Source organism: Paramisgurnus dabryanus, chromosome 1, assembly GCF_030506205.2.
Source record: "Paramisgurnus dabryanus chromosome 1, PD_genome_1.1, whole genome shotgun sequence".
NCBI classification, from domain to species: domain Eukaryota; kingdom Metazoa; phylum Chordata; class Actinopteri; order Cypriniformes; family Cobitidae; genus Paramisgurnus; species Paramisgurnus dabryanus.
In genome coordinates, this window is record NC_133337.1 from 65,650,838 (window position 1) to 65,665,056 (window position 14,219).

At 35.8% G+C, this 14,219-nt stretch overlaps 2 protein-coding genes across 2 annotated transcripts in view; one reads left to right on the top strand and one right to left on the bottom strand.

Moving 5' to 3' along the window:
- Window positions 1-417: 417 nt before the first annotated feature.
- Window positions 418-2,480, bottom strand: adprm (ADP-ribose/CDP-alcohol diphosphatase, manganese-dependent). Its single transcript, XM_065253551.2, has 3 exons — window positions 1,785-2,480; window positions 1,494-1,616; window positions 418-1,279 (listed from the first exon to the last, which is right to left on the bottom strand). The coding sequence occupies exons 1-3, from the start codon at window positions 2,341-2,343 to the stop codon at window positions 981-983; spliced, it is 981 nt and encodes a 326-aa protein (XP_065109623.1). The 5' UTR covers window positions 2,344-2,480; the 3' UTR covers window positions 418-980.
- A 2,006-nt stretch (window positions 2,481-4,486) lies between these two features.
- Window positions 4,487-14,219, top strand: part of LOC135734669 (growth arrest-specific protein 7-like) — a 61,829-nt gene continuing 52,096 nt past the window's right edge. The window contains exon 1 of the mRNA XM_065253550.2: window positions 4,487-4,915. Coding sequence (XP_065109622.1) covers window positions 4,739-4,915 — 177 coding nt within the window. The 5' untranslated portion in view covers window positions 4,487-4,738. The remainder of the gene's footprint in view (window positions 4,916-14,219) is intronic.

Consider the following 14,219-nt stretch of genomic DNA (forward strand, 5'->3'; position numbering starts at 1 on the left):
AAAAAGTCAAAAAGATAATTTAACATAATCGTACGGTCACCGAAGAATTTGTTTTAAAGTGCAAGGTCAAATACTTATTCTTTATTATTTTTTCACGTTTTTTAAAAAGTAGTAAACCCATAAAAACTGTAGAGTTAAAATCCAGGTTTCCTGCATTTTAATTTTAACTTTCAAATTGGAGTTGCTGTAACTTATAAAATAAGCTAATTCAACTTCATTTTATAAGTTATAGCAGTTTTCACTAGTCAAGATAAAAATAGTAAATTAAAATAATTGGTAAATCTAAGTAGATTAAAAAATTAAGGCAACCAAGATTTTGTGTATGGAATAACACAAATGTAACAGTGGGAAATATGTTCTGACTAAAATAAATCAAAAGTGTTACATTTTAGCATCTTGAAAGTAGCCACCCTTTCCCTAGAGGTTCCCTAGAGAGTAGTACTGCTTTTTTGGGATTTACCAAACAGCTCTCGGAAGTTTTACCCTTTTTTTACCCCATCTGTTTTGGCTGTTTCTCAATTTCAGCTAATTCAAATATTGTTTTCTAACTAAAACATTATGTTGTCACATTACATTTTTTCTATAAAACATTAACCACACACCTTCTGATTACATTGTTTTTAAGATTATAGGAAACATTTCAGTTAAGTGACCCTATAATTTGTAACAGTATATTGTACTTAATAAAATACTACAATCTTAAGTAAATTATTTTATTCTTATAATAAACAAGCTGAAACATCTGATCAATTATTCACATATTTATAATTTTACTAGTTCTCATTTTATTGTTATAAATGTTATAAATATAATTTGGTTTGAAGTAAATACAATTGTTTTTACTTTTAAACTGTACATTTTTTGAGCATCTTTCTAGGTTTATAATGCAACATTTTACACCACATTGGCAAAAATTGCATTATTTTTATTATATTTTAATGATATGGGACTATTATTCCCATAATTCAATACATTTTATTTTATGAAGGGCTTGGATACACGAGAACTCGGTCTGATATCCTTCCATTGCCCTTCAGAACCATCTGGTCCTCATAGACATAAACAGTCCCAAAGGCATTGCTATCTGGATGGGTTTCAATCACCCCTTCCAGTGTTAGGTGGTGAATGCCAGATGCATCTTTGTGATAGCCTCCATCATGGTCATGTCCCGCAATAAAGCAAATTACACTGCTATGAGAGTGAAGAATAGAGAGCATTGCATCATAATTCCAAGCAAGGCAAATTGGGTCTGCAGAGTCTGGGTGAACAGGAAGATGACCTGCAAAAACAGTTTGGAAACCTGATAAGACTTATCCAATATGAATTTGCCAATACAGATATTCAGATGATTAAGATATCATTCAACTCATGCAGGTAAATGAATAAACTATTGGTTTAATATACCAGCCTTTTTTTAAACGGATCAAATATCAGTGGCCGATACATCTCTATTCCAAACTTAAATGTGGAATATTATAAAGTGAATTACTTACTCAGGATAGTTACTCTCTCTTGTTTCTGGTCAGCAAGAGTTAAGACTTTATCCAACCACTGAAGCTGCTCTTGGCTGAATGCTCCATTAAACTTCACAAACCTTTGCTCTAACCAACCAGACGCTGTAAACATATTAACAGTATACCATTAAATTTAATTATTATACATAGCTTTAAACTCTTATGTGAAAATTTTCTAGCATTATACATTTTCCAAATTGTAACACAGAACAAAGAAGATACCTAAATGTGTTATGTTATGAGTATCTATCACATACTTATATATAATACCTGGAGGATGGTTGAGATCATTATTGGTGTTCTGTTCCTTTAAGATGTTCATTGCCTGGTTGTACTTTTCATGGGTTGGATCTCTTCCTATGATGCTTAAGTCATATGCATCGAGAACTACAAATCGAAACTTGGGGGCGGGGCTGAAGTGATACGCATATATTTCGTCATCAATGAAATTCCGTCCGGATGCGGGTTTCGTTTCGCTATTAATTGAAGAGGCAAACAGACTGTTTCTGCTGAAGTTATAAAACTCATGATTTCCCCAAACATGATGTACCTTCACTAAACAGTTGTCAAATTCACTGACGACCGTTTCTAGGGCTCGATCCGAAGCCTCGTTTTTCTTATTAAAACCATCGATAACGTCTCCTAGCTGAAGAATAAATCTGGGATTGACTGGTTCCTCTTTCCAAACACGGTTCGCTGAACGCAGCAGTTCAAGACTGTTCCTGTAGTAGCGTCTCCTTGTTCTTAAAAAATTGAATCCGTCGTCTTTGTCTGCGTATTGTATGTCAGCTATTATCCCGAAAGTAAACAAGGGCGTGCAGTCCTCCATTACTGTTCTTGTGCTTTGTCTTTTCACGACATTGCTGTGTAATTTCTTGGCAATCCGAGCAAATAATATAAACACAGCCAGACTTCAGTTGACAATATGGACATGACTGTCAGAGTATGACGTAATAACCTGCGCGTGGTGGGCTGAAGGAAATACAAGTTTGACAGTTAGTGGAACATACCATCACGAGGGGTGGCAGATTAAATATGCTATTGAAATATTAAAAGCGGAAATGCATTAACGATAAATAATCGCATATACAGGTATCCAAAATCTTTTTGTTTAATTATATTTGAAATAGTTGAATAAAAGTAAAAATTGTCCTGAATTGTTTAGCTGAAACACCCTTTAACACACCTTCCTGAAAGTATTTAGTCTGCCTAGGAAGGTTAGCTGAACCATTGGAGCAAAACTGCAGAGATACCGGGCCAGGATCGGACACCTCTTGTTTAGACCTTTAAATGGCAATATATTACCGCTGAACACTAGAGGGAGACACCAGTCAAACATTTGATGCTCTGCAGTACTACACTATTTTTTGGCCACATTCATTTTAGTGTATTCCAAGATGTATGTGTTATAATTGTTAATCTAAGCTATCTAGACTAGTTCCAAATGCATACATGATGAATATATAAAAGCAGGCATAATTGCAGAGGTCAGAATGGATTGAGATATTGTGAGGACAAAACAGAACTTGCATGTGAATAGGGAAGCACACAAACATCATAAATTCATTACGGTTTTTCTTAACACCAGAGAGATATAGTACACCATATTTGTGTCATATAGACATAAAAATACAGGCCTTTGACCTACACACTAAACAATGTACCTGGAAATACATGATTTTTCTTATGACTGCACAAGGCTGGTAGAGTTTAATCATTATGTGATAGGATGTATATCATCTGTGCATCAGTCTCATGGTCATACTGTAGCTGCTTCTGACTACCTGATGATAATGATGATGATAAAAGTTAGACCAAAACTGCATTTCTTTTGACTGTTTCTTAACCAAAGTGCTGGGGCCAAATAGGGGGCCTCAAGATGACTTAACATTATTGAAGACAAAGCAAGCATTAAAATAAGTCTAGATCAGAGGTCTTAAACTTTTATCAGGCCAAGGACCCCTTAATGGATAGAGAGGAGGAGCAGGGACCCCAGTACATGTATCAAATTAAGATTGGATTTACATACTTTGTTATGATGGTTAGGTTAAAAAGATTTTAAAATAATCACTTGGCATACACATATTGTCACATAATGTCAACATACTACATAACATTGTAATTTTACTGAATATATATTTTTCAGTTTTAATGTTTATTATTAGCCTATTTATGCATTTTGGTTTGATACCTAATTTAATAAAAAAAATAAAGAATATTCGATAGACCACCTGCAATATCACCACAGACCCCTTGTTGAAGACCCATGGTCTAGCTCAGAGTTTTTTTTATTATTTAAATTGTGTCATCATTTACTCACCCAAAGTTGTTTCAAACAAAGAAAGATATTTTGAAGAATGTTTGTGACCAAGCAGATCTGGGGCACCACTGACTTCCATATAGTAAAACTGAATACTGTGGAAGTCAGTTGTGCCCCAGATCTGTTTGGTTATTACATTTTTTCAAAATATCTTCATTTCTGTTCAACAGAACAACGAAATGTATACATGTTTTGAACAACTTGAGGTTTAGTAAATTATCACAGTATTTTCACTTTTTGGTAAACTATCCCTTTAGCCAAGATTGCCCACTAGAGGGCCTCATGACGTCCTAAAATGATTTAACACAAGCATTGATACGAGGTAAAAGAATTAAAAGTTATTTGTTATCCACTGATAGTTTAAAAGTGTAGAAACATATATTATACATACACACATATGAAACCACAGGAATATGTAGCCTACACTCCGCTTCTGAAATTTGTATACATTTCATTCATAGGTGGGACAATATCACCTGGTGGGTAAATTTAATTATAGACAGTGGTTAATGCGTGGGCTTTTGGTGTGAAAACGTACAATCCTTACTGTGCGCTGTGCATCAAAGGGAATTTCTGATTAGGTTTTTCCAAAAATGAGACAATGACAGGGACGTTTTCTTTGAATGGGGAAGAAATAGTTTTGCCCCAGATGATGAGAGTGGGTGTGTTCATTTACACAGCACATAATGAAAGTCGCGCATTCTGGTGGTGCCATGCGCGCATGGAGAGGTTTTAGTCGCGCGTTACATCAAACTGAGCCATTTGAATCACAGTGCGCGCACGCGGAGGAACCGACGGTCATCCACTTGAACGAGCACGATACGATGAGATCATTTTAAACGGTCAAGTTTGTCACCAGGACAAGTAAAGGATACATTTTTACTCATTATCTGAGGAGTTTACGATGTCGGGATCTTTCTGTAGAAGTTTATACGCCTTTAACGGAGATCACGAGCAGGGCTTGAAGTTTGAAGCTGGTGAACTGATCAAAATAATACAAGCTTTGGAAGGAGGATGGTGGGAAGGCGAGAAGGACGGAGTACGAGGATGGTTTCCATCAACATACGTACAAGTGGTCGAGGTAAGTTGCGCGTTAACATAGGCATGGATGAATAATGAGATGTTTGTTTACAAATTGATAGTTCAAACAGATATACAATCTAATAACTTTAAAAAGACAGTCAGATGATGATTTTTTTGTATATTTACAGCTGCGCAAAGCTGCGCTCGTTTAAGTTATTCTTATACATTAAGTATGGATTTATGATATGCACAAATAATGTTGTACAGTATACTACAATATTTAGTAAAACTCTTCTTTTTAACCTAATATTAAAGTATAAAGTATTTACTACAATTATTATTTTACTATATTTCTTACATTCAAGTATTTACTACAATTATTATTTTACTTTATTTCTTACTGAAGAATACTATAGTAGGCTAGGCTATACTATAGTAATTCTACTATGCTAATTATTACAATATACCATATTTAGGGATTTAGGGAGTCTGGTGACGAGTTCCTGTTCATATGCAAGATGAGCTACCAGTTTCACTCATGGGGGTGGGGGGTATCTCCTATCTCTGAAAGCGTGATATTGGCCATAAACTGGTGTAGACTTCCTCGTTCCACAAGTCTGGCTGGTCAGGCTCAGTATTCTTTATGCATAATGTTGGCATAAGGCTGACTCCTGTAGATAAGTCACTCATAACAGGGGAAGTGTTTTCTTTTATCTAGTACAGTACATCTCTTCCTCTTTTTGAATCTGGGTTTGCTAATATGCAGCTTCAGCTATTGGTAAACCAAACATCAGATTCCAAATAAGCCCTGCTTTGCTAAATGAAACATCTCTGTAGCTCTCTTAGGTTATTATATTGTGTGCTGTATCACCTCCAGTTTCTCACTCATAGTCGCATCCTGCGCTTGGTGACAAATGTGCAAATGCAAAGGCACTGTATGTAGCATACTAAGTGTAAATAATATACCCTAATGAACATCTTGAATGGTTGCATAAATAAATACAGCAGACATTCATGAACCAATCAGCTGATATTCTAGAGTTCTGTCCAAAATAAATGATGTCAGGGTGAGGCTAATAGCACATGATTATAAGTATATAAAGATGTGAATCAAACTTAACACAGCATCAGAAAACCCAACAGTGGTCTCCAGTATGGTGCCCGCTGGCACCAGGTTGCCTGCACGCAGGCACGTTCTATTAATAGCTTTAATTTTGATACTTATTTGTTACATATTAGCTTTTATGTATGTTAACATTTTAAACAATGATAAAACATATCAATAAGTAAAACAAAATGTTTTGAGTAGTCCTCCAAATCTATCCATTGTTTTATCCATTGTGATAGCCCTTGCTCACCAAAAGGTTTCCCAGGTGAAAAAGTTGTACACTTCCACAGTGTATATAAAGTGCTTTATTTTCGCACACTAATTTTTTACTTAATATACTAAAAATTCATATTTAGTACTTTTTAAGATGTTCTTAAGATCATCTAAGTGTACTTTACTGTGCTATTTTGAGACACCATAAATATGAACTAAAATGTGCTAAAAATGTACTTAGGTACCACTTGTAGTAAACTTGAACCCATCCTTAATACAAAGATTGTATGTTAAAAGTGCATTTTAGATTATATTCATGGTGTCTCAAAATAGCACAGTGAAGTACACTTAGATAATCTTAAGAACATCTTAAGAAGTACTAAAGATGAATTTTTAGTATATTAAGTACAAAAATAGTGTGCGAAAATAAAGCACTTTAAGTACACTATGGAAGTGTACTACTTTCACCTGGGGTGGTAGCAAACCATTATTTATGTGGCAGCTTGGTGTGCACACTTGCTATTGCATGGTAGATTAAAGTAGCATGCAACAGCAGTGACAGCAAGCATGAAAGTGGCAAAGTTCACAGCAGACCGACACATTAACACCAAGCCCCCCACAGAAAGCAAAACATGAAATTAACCACAAAACAAACAAAAGGGCAGATACTCTGGTTTGTAAACATTCATTAACTGATCACCTAACCTACACATTTGTTATCAATAAATCAGTAAACTTAGTTTATACCATGTTTGTGTAATGCTGTATTCTAATAGGTTGAGAAATGTTCCATGGGTATGGATTATTTTTTGATAACCGCACACCTAACTTGTCAAATGTCTCAACAATAGGCACCAGAGCAATGTTTGTGGTAACCGTGGTATAAGCGGAATAATTGATTCTGGTCCTTTGAATTATTTGAAAATATTTGCATTATTTTCTTATTTTCTTATTTTTCTTATTCAATGGCCCGTCATCAGTTATTCCTTACATATACCAGGTGAGCAGTGGATTGTTTATCTGTAATTGTTTTGTTTTTTACTTTTTAACCCCAGTAAAACAATAAAAACATGTTTGTTCATGACTGAAGATTACGTCAGTGTCAATTTGCCAAGCTTCCACAGCTGAATCACACTTGCATATGAATCCAACAGAAGCACAGGAAATGGCCTGTTGGCTATGAAAATTGTATATGACAAACATGACACATTGATTCGGCATCTGTTTGGAATAAGAGTTGGCAATATTACACAATGAGTGACAGATTGAAAACCATAGGGCCGCTGAATGGTATCATACACACCAAACACTGGTTGCTTGTGATTGTCCACTCTGATCTAACATGAAGTCTTAAGTGTTTACAAGATGGCTAATTTGTATGAATTTGTACAAAGTGAATCATGGAAAAAATGTATGAAATGTACTGAAAAAGAATTAATGAAGTCCCACCCTAAACTGAACATCACTGTGCTGGAGTGAAAGCAGATCTAATTTGAGTGAGATTGTACAAATTCATGCAAGTTATTGGTCACATTGTAAAATGTTACCATGTCTGTGAAAACCAAATTTTGTAAGCAAATTTTGAGATAAGAATCAAAGTTTGATTTTAGTCATTGATTTCACATTGATTTCAATTTTACTCGGTTGATATTAAAGATATCAAGGTTATGTTTTCACAGAATGTACTTTACATTAAACAGTAAGTCACTAAAAGCTGGGTTTTCACAGACAGGGTCACAATAATTAAAAAGGCTTGTAAAGTCTAAAGACTTTCATGTTAGTAAATAGACCACATTTACTGTAAATTGCCTGTTAATAACACTACAAACACAAATTAGCATTCTTTATTGTATCAGTAATGTGTCAGATGACATTAAACATTTTATTACAATATATAAATATGAGAATTTGTGTATTTCTACATGCTCTTTATTTTATAGATATTTATAAATTTCAATTCATATATTTGGCAGCAATAGAGTTCATTTTAAGTCTGAAATGGACTGTTAACCAAAAATCAAAGCTAGACTCAAACAAGTTCAACTGAAGGTAAAATGCGAATGGTGGCTATACAAAACAGGCCTTGTTATCAGTGCACGTCTCGGCTAAGCCCACAGTGATAACTATTGTTTGCATCACAATCAGTGGGAGTAAGACGCTTTGCTTCTGGGAATGAGAGACTCCAAGTTTTACATCTGGAGAAACCAAAACAAAGTTTAGCAAATGAAGCCATTCAGTCATGCGCTTTTACGCCGATGTTATTTTTCCTTTGCCTGATCTGCTTGAACTTGGATAGGTACATTTTAACTTTCCCCTAATGCCTTAAACTTGAGTCATGGGTCTCGTGGTAGTTCGTTTGCAGGCATGTGTGAGAAATTTCTGTCAACACAATGTGACGTTTTTCACACAACTGGCAGATCACAAGAAACAAGTATTTTATTTTGCTGTGACAGACTGAAATTCTGTTTTATAGGTATTTTTTTCTGCATCATGTGATTTCTAAACAGGCATATTTTCTCTCAAGATAAGCTTAGCATGTCAACACTCGAATGAAACATGGAGCAGGTAGATAAGGGACATTGTCAAGGCCACAGATTTTAAGGTGTTGAAATGGAAACATGGAGAGTACAAGCAACACCCAGTGTCAGAAAAAGGTGGTAGTAAGCGTGAAAGTGATTTAATAGATAAATGAATAATAGGAAACAGGCACTTCCCTTTGCATGCCCCCATGGTTTAAAACCGTGGATGACAGAAAAATCAATCAACTTTGACTTATGAGTCAGAAAAGCTTATGAGCTTCAGAAAAGTGATGTAGCTGAACAGATCAGGCTGTATAAAATAAGTGCCTTTTCTTTTAAATGACTTTCAACCCAAGATATGGACAAGCCCAAACATTGGGTATATATTTACATATGCTGGGTTGTTTCAACAGATGGTTGAGTAAAATATTGATATTTTTAGTTTGATTTGTCCACATTTTACCCAAACAATGAAACAATCCATCATCTGTGTTACATAATTAACAATGGGCTGAACCAAATTTCACTCAGTGATGCTTAGCTGCAGGATTATGACAAAAAATATTTAATGGTCACATAATTGTCCATTATTCACCTTGATATTGTAATTGTGATTAATTGTTGATTAATAGAATTTTAAAATCTCAGTTTCACTACTGTATTTGGTGCCCAAACTGCCCAGATGCACAGAAATGAGCACAAATGGAGAGCTGTAACAGAGGCTATTGTAACTTTGCTGTAACTGAGGCTATTCGATTATGTAATTGTTTTGGTAACACTTTATATAAGGGTCCATAATAATGCATTAATAAGGCATAATTTAAGGATTAATTAAGTATATAGTTATACTATATTAACAATAAAACCCAGCAATTTAACCATCAAAAAGACATTAATTATTTTTTAACTGAAAATATAGTAAGAACATATTACTCATTATCTATGGGTAAGAGAATTATTAATTGTGATTCTGAATGAATAGTATGACTATGTTAGCCAATATATAGTGAAATTTGACATTCAATACTGAGAGTAATGATGGCTTATTCATTTATTGATTGGAATGAACATTTATTGATCATTAGTAAGCCAACAATATGTAAGCCCGGACATGTCAAATTCTCTCTCACTTGCCCATAGAAAACATTCACTTGTCCCGGACGAGCGTTAATATCGAGCCCTGAAGATTATTGGCCATTAATTAGTGACAGTGTTGTAAAATCAATACAAATCATACACATTGTTGGCTTACTAAATGATCAATAAATGTAAATTCCAATCAATAATTGAAGGTAAAAGATTTACTTCAGAACAGGGGGTCAAATTGTTTTTATTAGAAGATATTAGTAATTTATACCATGGTGGCAGACTGGCAGATATCTAATAGTAATAAGCCATAATTGCTCTCAGTATTGCTTTGCATACAATGTATATTTGGCTATTGCCACAAATACACCCATGTGACATATGACTAGTTTTGTGGTCCAGGGTCACATTTATTAAAGGGGTGGTTTAATGGTATTTCAAGCATTCTGACTTATTAACACAGTTATAGAGTTGTTTCCCCATGCTAAACGTAGGCAAAGTGTCAAAAAAGCAGTTGGACGTGTTACGGAGTATTTCTGTGCCGAATGCACTTCGCCAGGGTTCGTACAAGTTTCGTAAAGTTTTTTTCAATTACAGGTCCAGCTGACGTTTCAGGGGCTTTCTATACGTATCACTTCTTTATATGGGCACTTCGCCCGGAAAACCCCGCCCACCTGTCAATCAGCGGAGACGCTAGAACTTGCAAACATCATATCACGCGACAGCTTTGTTTAATTTCAAAACTCCACAATGGCACGAAAGAAGAAGTGTGTTTTTGGATGTAAGGAGAAGAAAGACAGCCTTATGAAAACAATGGATATGGTTTATTATCCGGGGTAGCAGCAGAGTTTTGCGTGTGTGTTTGATGCACTGGATTTTCTCAACCAGGTCATGAGTTGCATGCGGTAAGTAAGACTTCTGTCTTATGTTGGAAGTAGGCGCATGCATATTATATAAATGACACAAACATGTAGTGAATCATAAGTTAAACAGTGTTGTATAGTGTTGCATGCCTCGTACCCGCTCCTCCCGCAGTATAACTCCTCCCGCAGTATAACTCCAAATAATGGCTCCCCTTGTGATGTCAGAAGGGGATAATACCGCCACTTAAAGGCTCTATAAGCGAATCTGCGAGACGTTAGTTATTGTTGACGTTTGAACTGTTTTCAAACAGACGGAGCGTAGCTAACTCCTCCCACTCCCCCTCCTTTCCGTGCTTTCATGAACGCGCCCAACCCCCACCCCCAAATCCTTTTTGTCTTTATTGGCTGGAATATTTTGTTTTGTTTTGTGGTGCTAGGTTTGGCCACTATGTTGATTGGCTGGTTAAGTTCAGGTTTGGCCACTATGTTGATTGGCTGGTTAAGTTCAGGTTTGGCCACTATGTTGATTGGCTGGTTAAGTTCAGGTTTGGCCACTATGTTGATTGGCTGGTTAAGTTCAGGTTTGGCCACTATGTTGATTGGCTGGTTAAGTTCAGGTTTGGCCACTATGTTGATTGGCTGGTTAATGTCAGGTTTGGCCACTATGTTGATTGGCTGGTTAAGTTCAGGTTTGGCCACTATGTTGATATTGCCGTTTGTGAAGCCTGGGCTGTCTACAGAAATCGCTTTTTTTACAGTTTGATCAGCGGACAGGCAACAAGCAGATAGTGAGGAGATGTTTCCGGTATGTAACAAAAAATGTTTTATGGTCTAAAACGCGTCAATTCGCTTAGAGCGCCTTTAATCTGCACTATCCAACCACAACACTGCCAGTTAGTGCAGAGATCAGCTCATTTGCATTTATAGGACACACCCAAAAACAGCAATTTTTGCTCGCACCTACAAAGTGAAAATTTTAAGATGCATTAATAAATGATCTATATGGTATCTTGAACTAAAACTTCAAATATGTACTCTGGGGACACCAAAGATTTATTTCACATCTTAGAAATGTCTCCTTTAGCATACAAGTGTAGCTTTTAATATCTACTAAAATGGAAATTTCCAAAACAGTTTACAATCATAATTTTTATTTAGAATAATCAGTTGGAATAGGAGACAAAGAAGGAACTTAATAGATTTTGCTTCTTTGGCTCAAGTTATGCTAAACAATTGAATGCTTAGAATGTTCTGGTTAATGTGCCTACAATCTTAAACCAATTAAAGCAGGACATACCATATTGAGCATTATGATATCTCCTATTACTTTGACTAATATACCATCTCCTACACTTTTTAATGTCTCTGTCCAAACTCTGAGTAAGCAGGCCCTGAAGTCCTCAGTGTTTAGCCAATACGCTGATCCCGAAAGCTGGCCAGTCACATACTGCATCCACATGCATGTTGAGTTACGAGATTAGCTGTTTAAGTTCACACACGAATGGTTCACTGTTGTTTGGGTGAGAAAAGATTGACTCACACAGGCATGAGGAAGAGCTCCTCTTTACTTAAGGACTTTGCTGTAATCCTCTTTTGAAATGCTGGAAGTTTGGTCTCACATATGCAATTTTGGACTACTGATGTCACAGTGACTCATTATCGCATAAATCCAGTGTTGGGTGTAACTAGTTACAAAGTAAGTAGTTACTGTAATAATATTACTTTTTTCAGTAACTAGTAGTGTAAGGCATTACACGTCTGAAAATGGTAATATTATTACAGTTTTCCCGAGCTAGTTACTTAAGTTACATTCGCCAGTAGCACCTTCATCACACAAGGCACAAAACACAGAGAACAAAAGGGAAGGGGAGGAGGGCGTGAATGGAACAGTGATTGGTCTAAGTTTGGCACGAGGTATCATTTACCATCACCGGTTGGTCGACACCCGGCAGCCAGCAGCACAGAGCGGCAGCGGCACACTCAAAGACAGATCGGGTAAATGGAAGCGTCAACAACGGCAAGCTCTTTTTCAGAGGAAGGTGCCCAGCAACAGAAAGCTAGTTTCGACGGGTGGAGATTCAGTCATATTTTATTATGTTCAACGGAAGGAAAATAACTTGACGGTGAAGTGCACACTCTTTAATGTTTCTCCAAATGCTGTGCCCCACGTCCAGTAGCGGGTAAGGAAGCCAGTGGCCGTGGCTTGCCCAAATAAACATTCTTGTCCAGAAAAAAATGTAACTAGTAATATAACTAGTAATATAACTAGTTACTTTCTCCAGGGAGTAATAAAGTAAAGTAAGGCATTACTAATTTTGAGAGTAATATGTAATACGTAATATATTACTTTTTTGAGTAACTAGCCCCAACACTGCATAAATCTGGCATTTACTTGACAATGGGCTCATTTTCAATAGAGGCATGCCACTCCTCTTATGAAGAGAATTTTAAATGGAAGTATGTTGGTATTAAGAATATTAAGAATAGCAGTTTGCAAATTGACCTTTAGGGATGCTAAAAAATAAACATATGCCCCCTTTTAAATGAGTATGCCCCCAGAATGTAGCTATTAATCACAAAATAGAAATATCATACAGTGAACTGATCTGGTGATTGATATATATATATATATATATATATATATATATATATATATATATATATATATATATATATATATATATATATATATATATATATATATACATATATACAGGTAACTCAAAATTAAAAATGATATAAGAAAAAATGATGAAGGAATGAAAGGGTATTTAGTTTAGGGTGGTGAATAAGTTTGACAGAAGCATGATTGGAGATTCAAGGCATTCCTTCTTTAAGGATTTGACAGGTCGTTCCTGATTTTCCAAGCATGATGCCAGAGTCTGTAAATGAAGTTTCCACAAAAAAGGTCAGAGATTTATTTCGGGTGTGGGAATTTTTTATCTGCTTATGTAGATAGAAAAACAACATTGTGTTGTTGACCTACTGTACACTTTAAGAGGTAGAGAAGAGAAGAGTTTGTGGCCTTATACGCTGTTAATTTTTGTTGTGATCTCGCTATGCCTTTGATCTAAAAATATAACTATTTATAACATTCCCTAGAGATTCATAACATGTATTGTAAACATGAAAGCAATGAAAACGCAAGAAGGTTCCTAAGATACTGCCACTATATCTGTATATTATGAACATTATTGACTGTCAGGCAGTTAATGATCAGGATTCATGGGTCTTGGAGGCACAGACAGTCTGTCGTAAACATATGCATGCAGCCAGGAGCAAATTGGGATTCTCATGCATAGGCACCCAGAGGCAGAGGCAGATTTACAGTGGAACCATCTGGGTCTATGCATTATTTAATCTTACATATGCCAGGACAAGCTGGCACGATGAACCCCCATATCAGCAAATCCACCAAATGCTTTCAATTAAGAGGTACGGTTTTAAGAAATCTGAGCAACCCCAAGCTGTGTCTTTTTGTTGATAATGACTTGTTTTATGTATAGTCTACAGTCATCTCAGAACCATAAATGTTGCATTTATTAGGACATTTATCCAACCAGAGTTTATATA